The 22,696-nt window shown below is 39.9% G+C and overlaps 2 protein-coding genes across 2 annotated transcripts in view; both read left to right on the top strand.

Annotated features, from left to right (window-relative positions):
- The first annotated feature begins 609 nt into the window (after window positions 1-609).
- On the top strand, window positions 610-7,150 carry LOC110156901 (rho GTPase-activating protein 19-like). The gene is made up of 11 exons (XM_020921132.2): window positions 610-699; window positions 929-1,185; window positions 2,333-2,413; window positions 3,252-3,461; window positions 3,734-3,960; window positions 4,044-4,130; window positions 4,598-4,663; window positions 5,383-5,577; window positions 5,654-5,743; window positions 5,842-5,955; window positions 6,087-7,150. The coding sequence occupies exons 1-10, from the start codon at window positions 665-667 to the stop codon at window positions 5,950-5,952; spliced, it is 1,359 nt and encodes a 452-aa protein (XP_020776791.1). The 5' UTR covers window positions 610-664; the 3' UTR covers window positions 5,953-5,955; window positions 6,087-7,150.
- A 2,038-nt stretch (window positions 7,151-9,188) lies between these two features.
- Window positions 9,189-22,696, top strand: part of slit1a (slit homolog 1a (Drosophila)) — a 58,187-nt gene continuing 44,679 nt past the window's right edge. The window contains exons 1-4 of the mRNA XM_020921004.2: window positions 9,189-9,416; window positions 16,427-16,498; window positions 18,226-18,297; window positions 19,609-19,680. Of these exons, the coding sequence (XP_020776663.1) occupies window positions 9,217-9,416; window positions 16,427-16,498; window positions 18,226-18,297; window positions 19,609-19,680 (416 nt within the window). The 5' untranslated portion in view covers window positions 9,189-9,216. The remainder of the gene's footprint in view (window positions 9,417-16,426; window positions 16,499-18,225; window positions 18,298-19,608; window positions 19,681-22,696) is intronic.

The raw sequence follows: 22,696 nt of genomic DNA on the forward strand, positions 1-22,696 counted from the left end.
TACATTCTTTCCACACCCAGTGGTGGCAAACTACTATTGTAGTCACAGCTGCCGTGGGTCAGACTGACGGGAGCGAGGCTGCCAATCTGCACCATCGGCCCTTCCGACCACCACCAACACTAATGCACACTCCACTTTCTTACTAGTGAGATGTGAAATGTAAGTGAAATGCCTAAGGACACAATGGCAGTTTTTTTTTGCCACTGGCACCCCACTGTGGGGCCTGATCTCCCATCCAAGTAGGGTTGGGCCTGAGATCTGACGTGATCAGGCTTTGACAGGCTGGTATAGCCACAGTATGATGTTCCCAAAATCAAATAAACATCCAGTCTAAGGGGAACCCTGGGCCTATATTATTATTGTATTGTGTAATTCAAACAAACAAACAAACAAAAACATATTTTCAAAACTAAAGTCACGGGCTGTGTGCAAATTGCCCTGTTGTTACCATCGGTCTCTGACTCCCTGGAAAAATAGTTTATTATTTAGTACTGGTCCTAACGAGAAAAAAGTAGGGACCACGTTGTACAGTCAGAAGATGGCTGCTGTTTTTTCCACGGCCCCATGAAGTCTAGAGTTTAACATTAAGCACGTAACCAGTGAGTGGCCAATCAGAGCGCAAGGGTGGGGCTGAAAAAGAAACAGCGGAATATTCAAAACGAAGATGGCGGCCGACAACAGGCATAATTTGGACAAACGGTAGAGTTTTTATATACTTTGGGATTAATATACACGTATATACTTGTACCTATAAAGGTTTTATGTAACGCAATGAACTTTTATGTAAGAGATGCGACACATAACAACTTGACCGATATTTATGTAGCAACCACTTCTATGCTAACGATCTACACTACACAGCCTGGTTGTTTTGCATCACTCATTTCGAAGAAACATCATTGTAATATGTTGGCCTTTCTTTTATTAGCGCTTCAAAATGCGACGTGTTTAACAGCCACGAAAAGTCCTTATCGAGCCAACCAGTCATCTTCAATCCGGACTTTTTTGTGGAAAGGCTGCGGCATGAGCATCCCCAGGCCTTTACTGACCTGGTCCTCAGTAACATCACCCGGCTCATTGACCTGCCCGGGGACGAGTTTTCTCAGCTCAATGGCGAAGCTGAACCCAGAGTGCCTTCTTCTGCTGGGGGGTTTCTGCGTTCCCTCAACTTTCTCAAACGAAAAGGTTTGACAAAGACTTGTCATTGGGTGTCTAAGATAATGCATAGTGTAGCTAATACTTGTCAGACTATATCCGTTTAGCGTGTAAGCACAGTAGTGCCCCTTTTATACACTGCGGGCTTAGTGGCCTCTGGCTGATGTCTCTGACAAGAAGCAATTCGCTGAACAGTTGGGAGGCGTTTGCAATCCATATTTAGATTCTTATGTGAGATGAAAACTGTAAGGCATAAGTTAGATGCTTTTATAAAGAGAGTGAAGGGGGGGGACAGGAGAAACTATTGGGTGGGTGAAATTGTCAAGTTTACGTCAAGTATAGCCTTTTATCTTCAGACATACTTTTAAAATGTGCACACAAGTTTGCGCTGTTTCACATGAAACAGTGTCTGAGAGGATAGATTAAAAGGTATTCTAGGCTTTATAATGTAACAAATATGACAAATACAAAACAAACTATTATAAATATGTGTGCTCTTTGCCACTGGACTGGACTTCTGTGTTCTAATATCTAAAATAATTGAAGTTAACTTATGAATTGTAGTCAACTTGTATGGCAGTAGTTGTGAACCATAAGGCTTTAAAACGTCAAACTACACTTTGTTTAATAATGAAGATGTTTCAGAAACTACAAGTGCTTGTATTAAACTAAAAAAAAACTTGATTTCATTGCTGTTTGTTTGAGTTTAGCCAAAGAACTGGTTAAAAAATGTATTTTATACTTAAACTAGACAAAAATTCATTTTTTTCCTCCAAAGTCTGAACTCCAAACCACATGCTTTTACTGAAAGGACTACCTGAAGAATTATGTATTTAAAAGCCCCATAAACTTTGACAATTGTAGATCACTAAATATCAGTTTAAGTTTGATTAATTGCACCTACCCATAGACCAGTCGTGTGGCAGGTGTGAGTGAGAGTAATGGACAGAAATCAATGGTTTTGAATGCTGTGAAGAAAAAATGCTGTGACATTTGAGCATATAGTGATTTATTCAGATTCAGCTTTATTAAACTCACCAGGGCAATTTGTCCATTTGTTGTTTTTCATAGAATTAAAATGTATTGTTGCATTATTGTGTTATTGAATGTCAGAATTTAAGAATACAAATTAGTTTTGTTCTGTGACTGCCTCTGGTTATTTTTTTTCTTAATTCAGAAAAAGGCCTTGTTTTTGGAGCACCTTTAACTGAAGAAGGAATTGCGCAGATCTACCAACTTATTGAATACTTAAGTAAAAGTAAGTTTTACACATGCATACACATGCACACACACGCACGCTGAAATAAGTGCTTTGTTTTTTTGTGACTCAAATTAGTACATTAAAGTGATACTAAAACTGTAAATTTTGGATTTTTATTCCTATTCTGTTCATATGTACTGTATCAAAATGTCCTCACTGTAACTTCATTTGCTATCAATCATCAGACAGACCGACGGATAATTTTTTAATCCCGAGGGAAATTAAAGTTTTGCTGCAGCAAACTGTTGCAGTTGATTTCCACTGCACGTCTCGCCTTTGTGTCTCAGTCAAAGGTCTCAGTGCAGTGTAACAGGGGTACTGGTTAGGTAGGATAGGGTAGGTAGGGTAGGGTAGATCCTGTGTCAGGGCACTTTGAGGAAAGGAAGAGCCTCTATCCTGCGGCATCACAGCAGTATCCAGGGGGAACCAGATGAACACAACAGTAAATGCCTCGCTCTTACTCTGCTCTGGTAATTAGTAAACTGATTACCACAGTTTGTATCATGCTTATAAAATTATAATTTTTTAATATTATTATAATGAAGAATGGTGTTAGTATTGTAATCATTAGTGGATGTAGATGGAACAGCGAATTAGCATTAGGTCAGGGCTTATTTTAGGAAGCGATGATGTCATTCTGCTCAAAAGTAGACACAGGGAGCAAATGTTCTCGTCAATAATTTATCTAAAAGCACTTTGCTCCTGCTGTATCCCTCCTCCCCATTCACTCTCATGTTTTGTGCCTAGTCTTTCTGGACCGTTTTATGCAGCCTTCACTTGCTCACATCCTTTCAACTGGGTCTATGGGTCTCCTGTGTTTTTCTCTCTCCCTTAGATCTTCATGTGGAGGGTTTGTTCCGTGTACCAGGTCACAGTCTACGTCAGGCTGCCCTCAGAGAAATGCTTAACACTGGAGCAGAAATTGATCTAGAGACTGGAGACTTCCACCCAAATGATGCTGCTACTCTGCTCAAAGCGTTCCTGGGAGAACTTCCAGAGCCCCTGCTCACTCACAGGCACTATCTCGCTCATCTGAAAATTGGAGGTGTGTCATACTTTGCAGTGGTTTAAACGAAAACATCTCCAGCCAGTCATTTATTTTGGGCTAAATTGTGTTTTTGGTCTCATGCACTCAAGGCCATGTCGCATTTGTAGGTGTCATCAGCTGGTCAGATTTTTTCCTGCAAAAACAAACATCCATGTTCTTAGGCAGTTTATTTTTGTAGACAATTAAGATAGAGAGACTAACGATATATACAATTTAAAAAAATCTGGATATAATGAGAGATTTGTTTTTTTATGTTGTCTTTTTGGCAGAGTTGACTCGCTTTGATGACCAGGGGAATAAGACCACTATCCCTGATAAAGAGCGCCAAATCGAGGCATTACAGCTGCTCTTCATGTTGTTGCCACCAGCCAATCGCAGCCTATTGAAACTGCTCCTCGACCTCCTATACCATACAGCCCGCAATCAACATGTGAACAAGATGTCCGCCATCAATCTGGCTACAATGTTTGCCCCACACATCATCTGGCCCAAAAATGTAAAAGTCAGCTGTTTCGGCATGTCCATGTGTTGTGATAATAAGTGTTTTGATAAGTCTATTTTTGTTGTTTGGTTTGACAGGTTACAGCAAGTGATCTGCAAGGAAACATTGAGAAACTAAATAAAGGGGTAGCATCTCTCATTCGATACTCGCAAAAATTATTCAAGGTGAGTTTCACATCCTTCTGTTTGCTTTCATCACATTATTTTCTGCTCAAATTCTATCCACCTGTGTTATTAGTAATGGGTAAACGGATACAAAAATATATCTATATATTTCCTTTTTTCTATGGGCAAGTGGTTTTGTTGCTAGGGTTACAAGACATACGGGAGGCGTTGGATGAATGAATATACAATTTGCATGTGAATACAACAATACATGTGGTTTGTCTGGCAATCAGTCAGGTTTTGTTGTCTGATGACCTGCTATTTAATCCTCATAATGTTATGCATATATTTAAATTATTTATTTATTTATAAAGCACTTTTAAACCAACCACAGGATTTAAATGCTTTATACATTTGATTTATGTAATGTTGTAGATTTGTGGCTCATGTCCTCATTTGTCCTGCAGTTTTAGCCTTGCTTATGGGTACATGGTTGATTAATGTGTATTTATTTACTGTTTGCTAAGGCACCTGTTTATATCAAAGAATACGCCAGATTATACTTCACTGGATCAACAGCACTCAAGTCAAATGTAAGTGTTTTTTTTTGTTTTGTTGTTTTTTTGTTTGAATTTTTTGATGATGATGCACCATTCACATATTTGAGTCTGATGAAATTAAATGTACAAATGTTCGCTGTAATACATATAGCACTCAAGCTTGTTTATGTGCAAGCTGGTTAAAAAACAAGTTTAGGGCATTTTGCAGTTTTTGCTTATGAAATCTGGACTTTGACACTTTCTGTGACCCACTTATACTGTTAAGACATCCTGATGAAAGTATAGACTGTTTGAGTGTGAATGGTATAATCAAAGGGTCTATCTAGAAATCTAGAAAAAAAATGTAGAGAAAATTATTCTGGCAACCTAGTAACCACAAGGAGGCGGCCCCTGCAAAAGAATTGCTACAATAACAAAACAAAAAAAGCCAGTTTTGCTTGTCAAAGCGTGCCAAACATGGGACATGGAAAAGTGGACGAAAATGGGTCTGGATTACAGTGCTCTAGTGAACCAGACTTCATGCTCTCTCACCTGATGGAAAAATGAGCAAAGCATTTCCATACTGTAAATTCCTTTTGTTAAGCCATTACATTCAGCCTTCTGTTAATGCTTTCATTTTCACTCTGCTAGTTATAATGTAGCTAGTTTTTGAAAGTTTTAAAGGTACATAGACATTTCAGAAGATTTTGTGACAATGTTGGTTTTGTAAAGGTGAGAATATAACACTCTTTTGTCTGGACTGACATTTTTAGGATGACATGACTCTTTATTCCCGAGCTAAAAATGGACCTACAACTGGTGAGTCATTGTCAACCCCAATAAAAAGGAGCGGGCCAGAGGCCAGTGACACAGAGCTTCAGAACTACACCCAATCAGCACTCAAGGAGCTCTACCAGCAGGTCAACAAGCTGCCCGAGTCTGCTAAAAAGAAGAAACTCATTAAACAGGTATTACATAACTTGCACAAATCCAAAAAGATTAAATGATTTGAATGTAGTTTTGATGGGTAATGTGTTTCAATAGTTTGAGAAGCCGCTGCAGACTCCTTTGGACTCAAGAGTTCCTTTCTGCCGGAGACACTGGCGCTCACGGTCTTTGGGAGAAAAAATTAAGGTAGTGCATCCACAGTTAGCCTTTTAATTATTTGAATTTAACTAAGTTTAGTCATGAAAATTACTCAATAATAACTTGGCATAATATTTTTGTAACAGAGAAAGGTGTTGGGAAGCCAGATCCTAACCTACAAAGAAAATGTCAGTCTAAAAAGTCCCCAGTCATTCACGTCAGGGGATTCCCCTAAAGCCATAAATGAGATGGATTGAGATGTATGTATATGTGGATTATCTATTAGACCTACTACTTACCTATACAGGCCAATTTAAATGACCTGACACATCCCAAGGTTTAATTAGATTTGAAACAACAAAGCTGATCTCTCCTTTTTCCACTTGTGCAGGACTGAAGACACTTGAAATCTAATTTTCTAAGCTTTCAAAGACTTCCGCAGGTGGTTTTGACAAGAAGTGGACATTTTAATTTCATCGTGGGGCTTGACTGTAAAGCTTGTGAAATCCGTAATTTTTATAACGAGTGTTTCACTGAGTTACAAAAGCCCAACTGTTTGACAAAAACATATTTATTATTCATCAGATCATTGGAAGATGTTTATACTGTGTTTTCCCACCACTGTGAAAGTTACTTGAAAGTCATTTTTTGTTTGTAGCAATGGCCACATATGCAAAATATTTTTAATATATATTATTTAAAAGCAAATGCCAAAATACATACCACACCCTTTTGTTACTTTATTACAGCATACTTTGGTGCAATTGAAACATTTTGTTAAAACATGCCTTAAAATTATATATTTCAAGTGACTTAAGATTTAGTGTGTTTTTACAGAAGTAGCGTAAAAAGACACTGTGGTTTCCAGCTGTTTGTTATGAATACTTTGAGTTTTATTCTGTGAAGTTATGAACTACTGTTATTTTTTATTGTATTTTACTAGTCTTTTAACTTTTCCGTAATCTGGTGTATGCATTTTTGTAGTTTTTGTGAATATGAGCTCTTTTTGTGCAATGCAACATAGCATGTATATTTTTATATGCTTTCAGCGTATTGTTTTGTCTTGTTCAAGAACAATGGAAATTTGTTACTTTTGTTGTGGTTCTTAACAAGATTTCTTCCTGACCACTAAACTCAACTCAAGTGATCAGTTCCCTTCTGTTAGTAATTAATTTGATAATGAGCCTAGTCTTTTCAGAGACTGTAAACTGACTGATTTACTGTGCTATGCAAGCCAACCAGCCATTAAACTCCAAGTCATAAGCAGCTCTGTTTCTGCCTTTGTAATTTTGCTAATGTTCCCACTTGATTAAGCTTTCAAGGATTCAGGTTGTACTTTATAGGTGCTTACTAAGACCACCAGGTGGCAGTATTTAACTGCAAATCTTCAGCATTTGTGGTACCGTCAATAGTGATTTGGTCTGATTTTAGTCGAACACAAAAACAGGAAAAAAAAAAAAAAAAGGAGAAAATGCTTAAAAAGAAAAACAAAAGCATTAGTTTTAATGCTGAAATGTCCATATATACATTCATTCTGTAAAGTAATTTAGTAAAATGGCCCACATCATGTTGGGTTGGAGGGCCAGGGAGTGCATTTAGTGGAGTGGATGTAGCTCTCCACAATAGTAGGAATGTCTCAGTATGTCATTATGGTGTTCGTGTTGATACATGTTAGGGATTGTAAGTATATGTTGTAAACATCTGTTTGAATTGCCCTGTTTTTTCTCTTGTTCTGTAAATACACATCAGACAGACTATTTCCATCACAGGGCCGCTATTGTTTCACACAAGAATTCCTGGGGCGTTTTATTTAGAATTTCTGCTCCAAAGCATGAAGACTGTAAAATGACTCAGGCAAACTTTAATCAGCTATTGATTACCTTGACAGCACACAAACCACCATGAAAATGGCATCTTTCTTCAATATCTCTGGGAATCAACATTAAGACATTACTTTCTGCCTCATTCTATAACCTCATTGTAAAGCTAATTGTATGTAGTCGCCATATCCTCTCACTGAAAACATCTGAATAATTCCTGTTTGTGTGCATTCTTATTAGGATTGGGAGAGCGGGGGGAAATGGCCGCCCACCCCCCATTACCACTAAAGACCACTGTCTCCTCTTTAATTAACCATTCACGGGAGAAAGATCTATGCAGTAATGACACTTTTACTGGAGCAGATGGGGCCCTACACCTGCATATGTGTATTTACAACTAGCCAGATCTCAATATGTGACTGCATACACAAATCTGAAACATTTTAACTTTGAACTAAAATCATAAAACAAATGGACTTTCCCATGACAATGCAATCTGTTATGTAGACTTGTATACATTTTAAAGTGGGTTCGTTCGTTCATACTGAAGCAGGCATGTGCAAGATTTATTATAGACACACTTAAAAAGCCTTCCCCAACCAAAGTGCAGTTCTAGTCTCCAGTTCCTCTAACCTCAAACCAGTGTGAAATATCTCATTGCACTGTGAATAGCCTGATATGTACACTGTTTTACTAACTGACATCCTCTTCAAAGTAAAATATACACTGCATTCCTTTGACCTGAATGAGAACCAGGCGTCTATCTGATACTTTAATTTTCCCTTTGCAACTCTGTCCATTCGTGTTTGCATTTTTCTAACATCCTGACTTTTTTTTTCTTTCAATCTATAAACCAATTTGTCTTTTTACTGAAATATATATATAAGCCTGATTCTAAATACAGTGTAGCCTATTGTTCTCCAGACTTTCTCTCTGTGTGGCCCTGCAGGATCCACATTTTTAAAGCTATAATTACAGATTATTTATTCCGCCTTTGTGTCTCTATAGACTAAGGTGTTGATTCCTTGCTTCCCGAGCGGATTTTCCTTCGCTACATGTACACAGACACACGCATACAATTCTCTCATGGTCTCTTTACCGGCATCTCCCAGTCCCATCAGACTGAGGTTACACTGTGTCATACATAGTACCTCTTTTGAATGGGGGCGGACAAACCTGAGTTAAAAGGTTCACTTAAAAAAAAAAAATTGGGATTATATGAATAGACTAGAGAGGGGGGTGAACCAGAATGAGTTCAGGCAGGGTATTGGGTGTGTGGGGGGGTATGTGTGAAGGGGAGGGGTAGGGGTGGAGTCGGGCCAGTGGGGGGGCCTTGCTATTTGTAGATCCTTGTGATGGATGACTGGTGTATGTGTGTGTGTTTGAGAGAGAGAGAGAGAGAGAGAAAGAGCTTTTTTCTTCCTCCTTCTTGCTTCTCCTGCCCTATTCCCTCTCTCCTCATACGCGCAGAGCAGAGCGCCGGGGTAGGGAGGTGCACACGCCACACCACTGCAACTCTGCCAAGACAAGAGACAGGAGAGGAGTTTGAGCGCAAAAGACAAAGAAACCACGTTGGTCAATAGTAGTGGATACCGCCACAACTGGGGGAAGATAAAAAAGGATTTGCCCGGAAAGCTTTGAGTCAGTTTGGACACAGAATAAAGAGGATTTACCCAGAGAGAAGAAGTGCTTGAGGTGACCATGCCGGTGAAAGGTTATGGGACAGGGGTACTAGGCGCTCCCCTCTGGAAGTGCCTCTGCCTTCTGCTTCTCCCTGTGCTTCTCGTGGACAAAGCAAACGCCTGTCCAGCCCTCTGTACCTGCAGCGGGACCACAGTGGACTGTCACGGCCTCGGACTGAAAACCATGCCGCGGAATATTCCTCGCAACACTGAACGCCTGTAAGTACCACTCCTCCCACACGTGTAACTCTGCAGGTTGAGGTCGGAGCGCCGCACATGACTTTGGAAGAACGGTAGAACAATGGCCTCCTGTAAACGCAATAGTACAAGTGTCAATCAGGGATAAGCCAAAAGCATTCCTCTGTGCAGAAAAGTAAAACAGGAGCAGATGTGGTGATAGCGCAGGTCCCTAATCTACTTACCTGAAGTTTTTTCTCCCCTAAGAATTCAGAACTCTGTCATTAAAAAGATTGCAAAGTTTGACTCAAAGTTTACATTGCAATTCATTGTAAAACGGAACCAGATTTTCTGCCTGGACAGTGGGCTGCATGGATTTACTATGTTTGTAGAGACATTACCACACTCATGATAACTGTGCCAGCCTATACTTACTTCAGATCCTCAATCCTCACTCCACAAATTGTTTAATCATGGAGAAAATTAGACAGATCTGCCACTTGAAATCTAGCGTTAAGTTTGAAATGAGAAATCTATAGTTTATTTTTCTGCTTGTTTTCAGAATAAACTTTATTTTTTATTCCTGAATTATTCACCAGAAAATCAGAAATGTGAGGAGTGAGGAGGGAAATTGTTCTGTTTCAGCTTTTAGAATCAGTCTTGAATAAAACATGCAGTGGGAACAGAGCAGAGAACGCCTGTGTCTACGGCAGCAGTGGCATTGTGGAGCTGCATATTTGATGATTTTTATTTTCATTTCTAAGAACACTTTTTTGTCATGTGCTTATTTGCTGCTCACTTGGGCATATTTAAGGTGAGAGGAAACATGGTCATTTTGAGGTTTACCTTTTACATGAATGGCTGTTTATACTTGAAATACTGAAAGCCTCTAGTCAAATGTAGTTTACATTTAAAATAAGTTTGTGCATTCATGGTTCTACTACAGAAATCTTATCATTCAGTATCTCCAAGTTTCCAGGTTAGACTAGGAGGACACTGTCTTTAAGATGTAGTACAGACACATGTGTGAAGGGTGCTTGTTACGATGCTGTGTGTGTAGGTCACTCAGAACATCTAGTGAACAATAATGCTTCTGGAGACTGGGGTCTGCTACAGTGATTTATCAAGATGCCTGGGCTCACAAGTGTGGCTCACCTTGTCCTACACACTGGTCCCATGTGCATAGCGAGATTTATGTGTATAATTTCAGAAAATTGCATATTTATGTCAACGAATGGTATAACCTTCTGGGGTGAATGATGAGTACCAGGTCTGGTCAAGATTTTAAAATAGGTTCCAGAGGTTAATGGCCTTTACAAATGGTGTAATATTTAGTAGATATTTAGTAAAGGTAAAAGATGTGTATTGAAGCACAGCAGCTTCTGGGTCTGCAGTCATGCTGAAGTGTCAGAGTGTTTGTTTGCATTAATGCATATACAAAGTGAAGGCTGTGGGAGAGTGGAGGAGGAGGAGGCGGAGGAGAAGGGCTGCATGGGTCCGTGTGTGTTTTGGGGTTGGGCGTGTGGAGGGTGTTGAGAGAGACAGCACAATCCCATTTGCACTTGTCAGAGTGGCTTTGGATCAGGACTGACCCTGTGCTCCTCAGACGCAGCCTGTAATGAGACTGTTCTCCACGTGTTAAATCACACCCTACTGTACGGACCACTGACCACTCCATCCTCTCTGCTGCTGCTGCCTTTGTTTGGGGGCTCTGCTGCAGACATCAATGGACCTTTAAGTCTGTGTAATCACAATGATATGTAAGAAGTGGATAAGAAACTTATGCATGTATATGTGTCAAAGAATACTGGGATCATTATGTAGCATACTATAATTGGGTAGTTTGATTATCGTAAGTTACTTTAATACCATGTAGTAGATGGGCGTGCATAAAAGAGAAGGTGTTTACTGCAAATATTGCAATTGTATTTTGATGTGAACAAAATATTTGGAATTTCTGGCACTGGACCCAAAACCATCAGATTTACTTGTATCACACTAAGATATTCATTATGTGTTGAAATCTTTTGTGTAGCTATAATTCTTGGATTATTCAGGGTATGTTTATGCTGAAGGATTGCAAAACGATAGGCTTGAGGCCCAGTTATGACTTATGCTACATCAGCACAGGTTCTATTTTAGTCTTTTACAATTTTTTTGTATCCAAGCTGCCCATTATTTCTGAGTTTTAAGTAATCTTTATATTTAGCATACATGTTTCATGAATACGCTTGTCAAAGAAAAGAGTGGTGATAGGCTGCTGAGCATCAAAGACACTTTCTGAATGTAAACCCAGCTCCTACTACTCCTCTTGCCTTTAGGGATTCCAGATATCAGCCAATCAAGAGCAAAGAGAGACACTAGCACTGACTCCCAGTGCTGTCATCTCCCTGCTGGTAATATGCTAATCTCAATGAAGTGGTGCGTGTGAGGGTGCATGCATGATTGCTTTACATGGCTGTATGTCAGTGGACCATGAAAATCAAATTTGAAGAATCCACCTCACCTCTCATTTTTCTGAGAAAACCAAGAGAAAACCTCAAGCTAAAAAGCAGGGAGGGGGCGATGTACCATAGCATGCTCACTTCTGAACTCTATATGGCTTAATTATCTAGATTTCATGGTTGTCAGAATCATCGTATAAATGCTTTTTCCAAAGCCTGTTTTAATTCTGTGAGGGTTATATAGCCAAAAGTTAGTGTTGTTTTTTTACAAACAACAATATTATTTAACAAGACAGATCTGGATGCAAATACATCAGCATATTCCAGTGATTTGTCAGTGTTCATGTGTTTGACAAGAGTAAAACAGAGAAGACATGGCAGAGCATAGAGAGCACATGACACTTCACAAAGCACACAATCATATAGACTTACTAAATGCCTTCATGCACAACAGATTGTGAGCGTCTGTCAGTGAATGAACTCCAGACACAGTAGAGCCTGAAAGTGCCTTCTGTCTCTCTCTGTTCTTTTATGCTTATTTGCCAACTCAAAGGCAAGTTTAATTGATTTATAGACATTAGATAATCGTAAGTTACAACTCTGATCACAACTTAGATTTAAATACATAAAGAACCATACATAATTTAAGTAATTCTGTTCCCCACAGAATTGACCTTTCTATCAATTATCTTGCTCATGAGATCTGAGTTAGCAGAAAGCACAATGCATGAAGGACTTTAATCACCCCAGTCCAGTTTCATGAACACCAAAGGGAATAGGTACGTTTAGGGGCTTGCCTGTTCTCCTAACTGCCACACCTAATAGTATAGGCTAATTTGGTAATGTTGGTTTGTCTCCTCTCTCCTCTAGTCATCTCTCATCATCTGCAGGGTGACGGTCTATCTGAACTCTCTTTCACTTTTTGGTTGCCAACTTCATAGAAATGCGCTGCACAAAACCACACTGCCTTTTTCTTATCTCTGCCCCCTTACCTTTTCAATCGCATGGTGGTTGCTGGTTTGGTCGTAACATTTCCTGACAATGTTGAGATTAATCATGCTCTGATCGCCAGCTTGTTTGCACACTGTGAGAAGTGTGGTCGGCACAGCGCTCCTTATCTTGTATCAGCTGGCCTCTACCTTCCCTGTCGAGAAAAAGCTGTTCAGGACAAATGGTCATGCAGGGCACATAGTTGCATTATGGATCCGTCTAGTTATCTTTCAGTTAATATTTCTGTCATGTGTTTAACATAATCGCATGTCGAGCAGTGAATTATAGACCAATAAAAATAACTGTTACGTCTGTGACGACGCTGCGAGAACTATGCGCTGCGTATCACTCCGCTTAGCCCAATAAAAACTCTAATAATGTAATAAATAATGGGAAATACCTCACAGAAATTGTTAGTTAGGTTTAAATAATTCTGGGTGATCACAGAATTACTATGAAATGCATATAAACTCTGGCACACTGACGCGTAATTGTGCGCAAAGAGCTAACTAGGCTAAAGAGCTAACTCTGCTAACCGAAAAAAGGTAGTATTTTTCTATAATTTTCTGCTCTGATTTTCTCTTTGATTTAGACCTTACTGAAATCCTAAAATCCTACTTTAAGTGTTGAGACAAATTAAAGAGAAAGTAATGTTGCCTTGAAAAAAAAACTCAGGAATTTTGTAGAGTTTTTCAGGAGAAGCACATGAAATATATAACGTGAATTTGTCTAAGATGGACTATTATCAGCATCGAGTTAAACTAAACCAACTCGACTTACTTAGCTTTTAAGGACTATAATTGCAGTTCTATTTTGGATACCATTTGGATTGTATTCAAAATCTAAAGTGACATGCTCTCAGATAAGTTATTTTAAAAGGAAAATCCACCAACCATATCATGTATTCTCTGGTGATTGGGTCCATTACCTGCAGTTATATCGACCCACAATCTTTATTCTGTGGACGAATAAAAACAATAGCCTGGCTTAACCTCGATAAAAATTATATTCTTGGTCTATATGAATTCCAGAAACAAGCATTTTAAACATTATTCAGCAAGTCTGCATCCAGTTTGTTCTAAATAATTTAGAAATGCTGGTGCCTTGGTACAGTTAATATCCTTGACCCCTGGAAGGCCTATCCTGTGTTAGAAAATTCAAACCAGGTCCTTCCTTACAGAGGGTCCCGCAGCTGGCAGACTTTAACATAATGGGTTTTTCAGCATTGTAACTGTGCTTTGAATATGTGAATTATAGAGAGACTGGGGCAGGTTGCTGCTCTAGGAAGTCCACTTTAGGCATGATTGGAGGGAGAAAAAAGGATGATGCAGGATTAGATAGTAAAGAGAGAAATCCACTCGCTCCGCAAGAAGTATGTCAGTGCTGGGAACCCTTGCAGAGTTTCCACAAGACCGAACGCATTGGACTAAAACAGTTGGAAGTGAAAATCCTTCTCAGAAACAAATGGGAGCTGTACCTAATAATTTTCAATCTGCTCTGCTGCTCCACAATGTTGAAAAAAGGTAAAGAAAATTGAGTTTCACAAAACATCTGTATGAAAACGAGTATGGAAAAAATGACCTGGTCTTTGCTGGTGTGCCAAGTCACTGCATAGCACTCTTTGATTGTAAAACAAAGAAATGCCAGCAATATTTAGTATAATAAATAACAGATTTTACTGAAAGGTGCCCGCAGCTTGCGTACATAAAAGAGCATAACTCAAACACAGGAACCCCCCAATTTACTGTATAAAAGTGTTTACTCAGTCAGGACTGCTAAAATCTGTACTTTCTCAAGCACTTGTTTTGTTTAGTCTGTTTGGGTAATTGTACATTATCATTACACAGTTATGAACTCAAAGTAGGCAGAAGCAAAAGGCCTAATTTAAAGGGCCCATATTACGCTATTGTCTGATCTATCTTATAATGTTGTTTCCTCATCACAAACATACCTGGTTGTGATTTGTTTCTTTAACACATGTTTAACACACAAGCCCTGCATGACTGAGTTATTTTCTCAAACAGAAAACACTATCTTTCACCTTGTGTTGTCATGTGGTAATATAGGAAGTGCTCCACTGTGTTTTGAAACTCCATACATCTTCACTAGAATCAGATTGGAACTGCCAATCTCTACTGAAGAAATGGTAAAAGGTAACTTGAAAACTGCTGCTTCGTGACACCACAAGGTGGAACAGAGCATTATGAGCTTGGGAGATGTAGACAGACTAATAATAAAGGGTTACTCAAACATGTGAATAAAACAAAACACAACCAGGTAGGTTTTTGAGGAGGTCACAATGTTCTAACATTGGCTCACATGGGTTAGTTTTGTCGAATATAGGCCCTGTAAGAGTATTTTACATCTTCAAGACATTTCACATATTACAATTAGCAAACTTGAGATTGCAGAGAAATATATATGTATAATATGATATCTGTTTACTTAAGGGGTTATTAAATGTTTTAAATGTGTATGCTGTTCATGTTGACAGAAATTTATATTGATAGTTGACATATTAGACATTAGTCATCTCTGCGGCATCATTCCCACAGCATGTTAAAGCAAGTGCTCATCCTTACTGCAGAAATGTGGATTTTTTGTTTTTCTTCTGAGTCATTCCCTTATTTTGCTCCTTATTTGAGTGTCATGGGTGTCACAGTGACCCTCCTAAAGATAAGAGCCACAGTATATGTTAAAGATTATATCTTTGCAAGCACCTTTAATGAGCACCACATGTGGATATATCAGAACTAACGAAGCCCAGTGCATTTTTTATATTTTGGTTAGGCCTGTCCATGCACCTGTGTACACACTCACACCAGCTGCCTTTAATGGCCGCTCTCCTTCACATTGCATAGCGCTACAGTCCCTAGAGCAGTTATTAGGCCAGTAAGGAAGAGAGTGACTTTGCTGAGCTGTGGAGCAGGGTGGGGGTCAGGGTAGGGTGCTCCCTCAGCTTCCAAATAGTGAAGAAATAACTGAAGTATACCCCTTTGGCTGACATTTGGAGGATCTTCTGCAGCTTAAATAGGTTCTAAATGGCCTCTTTTAATATCGTGAGCCCACCAAGAAGCCAGCTTCTGTTATCCTCCCCACTTAGCTTCATGGCCTTGTGGATCTACTTAAATCCCTCCTTTTGCTCCTGCTCTTTCAGATTGTCCAAGATCAGCTTAAAGCACCACTTTGTGTGTGTTTTGTTCAGATGGGATTTTTTTCTGCTCCCTGCGCTCCTCCACTGTTACCATAGTAGTTGACTAAAAAAATTATTGGTGGACATGCCGTGTCCATGGATTCACCAACTAAATGAGGCATGGTGTGGACGTGTGGAAGTGAATAGTAGATTAAACAATCTAGCCAGTCCGGACTAAAACACCATCAGCTGTTTAAACAACTAAAGAATTGCAGCCCTACAGCTCTACAAATGTATTTTATAGGTAAATGTTAATGTTTTCTGCTAATGTACAGGTTTCGTGTTATAGCAGTTTTTCTCCATATGTTCCTAGGTATCGGTGGATGATCTTTGTGGCTCTCTGCTCTTTAAGTCATGAAGCTAAACAGCTCCACAGGGAGAACACTAATTAAATATTAATTCACATGTGATGTATTTCTTTACAGGGAGCTGAATGGGAATAATCTCACACGCATCACCAAGACTGACTTTGCTGGGCTGAAGTACCTCAGAGTTCTGTAAGTTCTTTTGTTCTGCCATTATCTGCTCATTCATGCATAATGCCAGACTTTTACTAATATTTGCTTTGCTGAACAGGGATGCTTTAGTTTGGAGTGCTACTCAAAAGTACATTAAGCCACCAGTGCATATACATGTAATATAATGTACTCATCTTTTAGCTCGGAATTGTTGGAGTAGTGCTTATTGTCTCCTAGACTCTGACTCACTCCCACTCTCTGTTCAGGAGCAGCGCTCTTAATAAGCCCTCCGCACAGTTAACACATTCAGGTGAAGTCATTGACTCCCTCTGCGCTGAAATTAAACCACACTTATGACTCTGGGTTGTAAAGTAGTTGTAAAAGTGTCTATTTATGTTGTGTGCACACTTACAAGTAGTGCCATAGGTGTTAAAAACACTGCCGAAGGGGAAGCTATGTAGACCTGAACATGTTTTAAAAGTAACCTGAGCTGCACATAATTCCTACTGCCTTGCAAAGCCTATTTTCAAGCCTTTTTGCTATTTACCCGCCCTCTGTGCTCCCAGTCTAAACCCTCCTCTACATCTTTGTTCAGACCTACAGAGGTTTTAAATACCCTCATGTCACCAGGTCGTCAATAACTCTTGAGACAAAAATCAAGAATGCATACTCAAGGATGTATACTAAATATTACATAAGCATTTTAAACGTTACTTTATGCAATGGTACAAAAATGATTGGGTATATAAATCTGTCAACTAGACCAAAACATAGCTACATAACCTTTGACCCTGCTGACCTCTGGGCTACACTCAAAGGGCTACAGGACCCAAGTTTATCTTTACAGTCAGCTGTCATGTACCTCTTTAAAATAAACACAACTGATTGCCTGTCAGAGGGATGGAGAGATGAAAAGTGGAACTTGGACGAAGACAGAAAACAAAACATGCCCTCAATCTACAATAAGACAAAATGTTTCCTCTGGTCTGTTTTATCTCTATATAAATTCATGAGTACAGGGTTAGTAGCGAATTGCAATCGCTCTTTGTTTATAGAGTGTGAACAGTGATTAGCATTTATATTTGATGGAGAGATCCCAGCCGACTGACTTTCATTGCCTTGCCTCACAGGAGATATGGAGCTCGCCTTCAAACACAGAACAGTTGTGTATGGCCTGAAAAACGCTTTTGTTGCTTCTACATCCTGTGGACTTTTTCCTTCTCCTTCCTTACCTTGTATAATTGTAACACTTCCAAAACTGTCCAAACCTTTTACTTTTCCTTAGCTTTGGCAATATAAGGAAGGAACATTCTGTTTATTTATTTAAATAATAGCTTTGATGCGCTGCCTGTTACTAATACCCAATTCAGCGATTTCACAGACACAGACTACTTTACCTGAAATGCCTAAGGAAAAGACCACCTCTCATTCCTCTCTCTCTCTCTGTGATCTCTTACGCCTCGCCCTGTCGCTGCACTGGACCACACCAGAGCACTGGCCCACTCTGTCTGGTTCCTTTGGAAAACTTTCCTGGCTGTTACTCTGCCTCCTTAGGCCAAGATTCCACAGTATGCCTCGGTCCTCTGCTCTGCCCTCTCAATGTAACTGTGTCTGAGTGAGATTCTGCAGCCTGAACCTTTTCAAAAAGACTTACAGCTGCTCACCTTCACTTTGTTTGAGCCCCAGAAACTCAAACTGCTGACTAGTTAAAAGTGTGTCTCGTAGTGTGTCTCGTACTGGTATTAAGGTTGTCTATTTTTCTGCAGGCAGCTGATGGAGAATCAGATTACAGTGGTTGAACGAGGGGCTTTTGATGATATGAAAGAACTGGAAAGACTGTAAGTACCACCCAAAGTCACTAACCTTTTCTGACCTTCACTGAAACAACATTTCCTTCATTATTTATATAACTAAGTGTACTGGAGGACATTATTACGGGGCACTTTCCTGTCATTCCATTGTGGTTACAGAGCTGAGAGGGCACAGCTTGGACTAAAGTATTTTTTATTAACTCTGCCTGCAGTATGTGGGTTATGTGGGCTTAGATCTGTGCTTACCACAGACCCCAGCTCATCTGGACAGCACCAGGGCTCCTCATGGCTTCTAAAGCCACTGGGAAAGCACAGACAAACATAGGCAACCACACCTCATTAGCAAATCAATAGATCAAGCCACATGGAAACCTGCATCGCACATGACTGTATATGAACACATGCTGTCATGCATACAAAGTGGTTAATGTGTCAAAGAGTTTCCTTCATCTGAAACCCACATTAACAATTTACTTCACTAAACTCTATACTACATAGTTTTCACCTTCCCTCCTACAACTGATCCCAGACCCTGGGCAGAAACATGTCTGTGCCAGACCAGAATGGAAATTAAGAAGCTTGCTTGAGTAAAGTTAAAAGCCACTAAGCCGCAGCAGGTAGAGCAGAGTGTGAGCAGTGCAGCGGAGCCCCATTAGAGCTCATTATACTAAAGCTCCTCCTCTGCTGGCCCTCAGCCCTGAGCAGAGCATACAGTGGGTGGCACCGGTCCCAACATCTGTCTGAGTGTGTCTGAAGGCAGAGCTGCAGACCTCCTCTCACCACAGCTCGCTCCCAGTGCCTCTAACAGCCCATTCATAGTGAAGAGAGTTGTGGTTTCCAGCAGATTAGCAACAGTCTGTTCCTCATTGACTTAACTGTTGTATTTGCATAAAGCCTGCCAGTCTTGGACACTACTTGTTTGACAGGGAATGTGTTGCCAACCTGTCTTATTTGGCGTTCGACAGGCTCATCAATTTGTTCTGTGTTCTCAAAAATATCCCATAGGAGTTTACCAACAATAAATCTGGGTTTATTCAGACTAGCATTCTTGTAATTCATATATTTCAATGGGATTTATTACATTTTTAGTGTGAGGAAAGTGAAGTAATGATTTAACCTTAATGCAGTTGTAATTTAACTGTTAGAGATAATTTATGGTGCTGTCTCTATCTTGCACTTTTGTTCCCTTGGACTTTCTTTTCGATATTTATGTGACATAGAGAGCTACTCTGAAACACAATAGCCTGTGGCTAAACCTATTCTCCAGCACAAATGCACAGCCTCCTCACTCAAGGGCACGCTCTGACTCTGGGTGATCGTATGTTTTCTCTGCTGCAGGCGGCTGAACCGTAATCAACTGCAGCAGCTCCCAGAGTTACTGTTTCAGAAAAACCCAGCCCTGTCTCGACTGTAAGTACAATCTCTTTTATTAGACATTAGCACATGTTTCTTCATATTGTTTGATTTCCTAAAGACAGTCTCTGGTCATTTTAATACCTATATGTTCTTCATGTGAGGTCAGATTACCTGCAGCATCTGGAAATAATGGAATCTCCGGCAGAGTGTTTTTTGTTTTGTGTTTTTGAAGTAGTACTACTAACCTCACCCTGCCCTCCCTTTAGTCTGAATTTAGCCCTTAGCTCCATCTTGAATCTATTTGTCACTTCTCACAACTCGCTCCCTGTGTTGCCTCTGATCAGTCTGAGGCTGATTGTATGTGTATGGTGCAGCACTGAGCCTATTGACTGGACTGTAACAGAGAGCAGTGCAGAGGTGTCGCTCTCACAGACACAGAGCAGAGGCCTGCAGACAGTGGATGGCCTTGAACAGGCACGATTAGTCCATCTGGAGCAGTGGCCTCTGCCAGCAGCCAAAGGATTGTGCTAACACAGCTCTCTGTTTCATCCAATCTAACTTCATGCTCATTATTCTCTGCCTAAAGCCGTCCTTTTGTTCTGGAGAAGGAGACTAACAGTAACATTACTTAATGGATTCTTTCTGTGTCTGTGTATACTCTTAACTATTCTTGATCCTTGTGTGAATGAAAGAGTTGTAATAGACCTTGAAGCATTTCAGGTGTAGAAGTGCTGCACATTCTTTAGTGGTAAAACTAATATAAAAAACTGCACTATACTCTGAACTAAAGAAAATAATGTAATTACTGGTGGAACTCATAGTTGACTGGCAGATAGAGTTTTATGAAAGGTTTCAAGTTCTTGTTAAAATTTACAAGTAGCATAAGATCAAGAGCAGTGTGAGGAGACAAAGGCTTTTCCTAATGTGTTTCTTAATTCCTGAGCAGCGTGTCTTGGCCACATGGTGGGTTCTGGTTGCAGACTGATGCGGTTGGGTTACAGCCCTGTCTTGCTCCTGCCAGCAGCTTTTAATGGACTTAAAAGGTTCTTAGCTCCCAGAGGAAGACTTTCACTGCTAGTTCACGTGTGTTAAGAAAGACGGGCCCAGAGCCAGGCTGAGGGATAGACAGAAGTCTGTGGTGGAGGATGTTCATGCACTTGCTCGTCCTCCTCAGTGGGTTTTGGTCAGCCCCACGTTTATGATCCAAATCAGGGGAGTTAATGTGAAAGCCTGCTGCTCAGGTGAAGCACTATGCCAGATGCTTTCTTTCTCTCTAGTTTAATTTCAATTTTCATACATTTTCATTTATGTCCCTAAAAAAGAATAAACTGATTATTTTAAAGGGCCTATATTAGGCTATTTTCTGATCTGTGTTATAATGTAGTTTCCTAAACAAAAATCTACCTGGAGATTTGGTTTGGTTCATTCACACGTTTAACACACAAACCTTGCATAATAAGGCTGAGTTCTTCTATCAAATGGAATACATTCTGTTCCACCTTGTGATGCCAGGTGGTAATATAGGAAGTGCTCCATTGTGTCTTTATGCACCTTCACTAGAATCATTCGGATAATTTCAGCCCTGGAATTGCCAATCTCTACTGAACTAAAGGTAAAAGGAGCTGTTGACTTGAAAACTGTGGCTTCATGACATCACAAGATAGAACAGAGTATTTTGAGCTTTGGAGATGTAGACAGACTGATAACAATGGCTTACTCAAATGTGTGAATGAAACAAAACACAACTCCTGGTATGTTTTTGATGAGGTAACAACATTCCAACATGGCTTAAAGCTCACAAGAGAATTTTGCATTATATGGGACCTTTAATAATACAATAATGAATAATACAAATAAAAGTAATTTCCTCTGTTTCTTTTCTCTTCTTCTCATGGCTGACTGTGCTCTCCTCATTTGTGGTAAAGCCTGTATAACAAAGTAGCTGTTTAGATCTCCCGCTGAGAGGACAAACAGAAAGGGCACGAGGGATAGAGATGGGGCAGAGCAAGTGAGATCTACGCTCTCATTAAAAGTTTGAGGAAAAGCTCTCTCATTTTTAGTAAAAGGCATCTGGTAAATAAGTGCACGACTTGGGCTTTTTCTTCCCCGTAGTCGTTAAACTAATGGTGTAATTAGTGCGGATTGGAGATGTGAAACTAAAGTATATGCTTCCTCTGCATACAAATGATTTACTGTACTTGGTATTCATGGTCATTTGATTGTGCAGTTTTCCTCTATACTGGAATGTAGCAGTGAATCATTAAAAAACTTTCTTTCCTCTTTCAACATCTCACCTCTTTATCTCAGTCCTATTTCTTTGTCTTCCTCCCTGCGCATGGAGACACTGATGCATGAGGGCCAGAGCCGAGATAATTGGAATTGATTAGAGATTATTAGAGATAGTTAGAGTTAGTTAAAGCTGCCTGTGATGGATGGCACTGACAAGAAGCCATGGGAACTGCATTGAGGAGGCGTGAGGTGGTGGTAGCCTAACTGAACAATAACAGTGAAAGCCTGGATTGCATTTGTCACTGTTCCCTCCCTCACTGTCCTCATCCCACTTCCAGTGCACCTCTGATCTGTAATCTGCTCATCCCTGTCTGTAATTAGCGTCTGTGCACAGTGGGAGAGCTCTTAAGTGAGGAAGCACCTCGGGATACAGAGCTATCAGGGGCTTCAGGGCCGGGAGGCTCGAGTTTGGATTTATTGGAAAAAGCCTCAAAAGTCAGGTTAAGTGTATGTGCTTTTTTGAGAAATACTAAAGCTATCTTTGCACTCATGCGTACTGGTTCATATTTTGAAGATGATTTCTCTTGTTAACCCTGCTTACATTAGTGCACTGTATAACTTTCTGGTTGAGGGTATGCTAACTGCTTGTCTCCATGTTATTGCTTGCCTGGAATGTTCCACAGTATGGCATTAAACTCATCAGTCATTATGGAGATCTGCCACCAAGTTACTGGTCAACTCCCTGGAGAGGTGACACCACTCAATGTGTTTCAATGTGTTTATTGCAATAAAAACTCTTAATTATAATAATTATAATAATTGTAATAATAATTGTAATAAT

The sequence above is a fragment of the Boleophthalmus pectinirostris genome, unplaced genomic scaffold, assembly GCF_026225935.1.
Source record: "Boleophthalmus pectinirostris isolate CB_2022bp ecotype Guang Dong unplaced genomic scaffold, ASM2622593v1 HiC_scaffold_5, whole genome shotgun sequence".
NCBI lineage: Eukaryota > Metazoa > Chordata > Actinopteri > Gobiiformes > Gobiidae > Boleophthalmus > Boleophthalmus pectinirostris.

Bases quoted from the DNA above. Each gene is read 5' to 3' on its own strand.
- LOC110156901 (XM_020921132.2), top strand. From the start codon at position 665: ATGGCGGCCGACAACAGGCATAATTTGGACAAACG. The intron at 5,578-5,653 runs GTATTACATAAC...GTGTTTCAATAG, and splicing joins AGAAGAAACTCATTAAACAG to TTTGAGAAGCCGCTGCAGAC. The intron at 5,744-5,841 runs GTAGTGCATCCA...TTTTTGTAACAG, and splicing joins CTTTGGGAGAAAAAATTAAG to AGAAAGGTGTTGGGAAGCCA.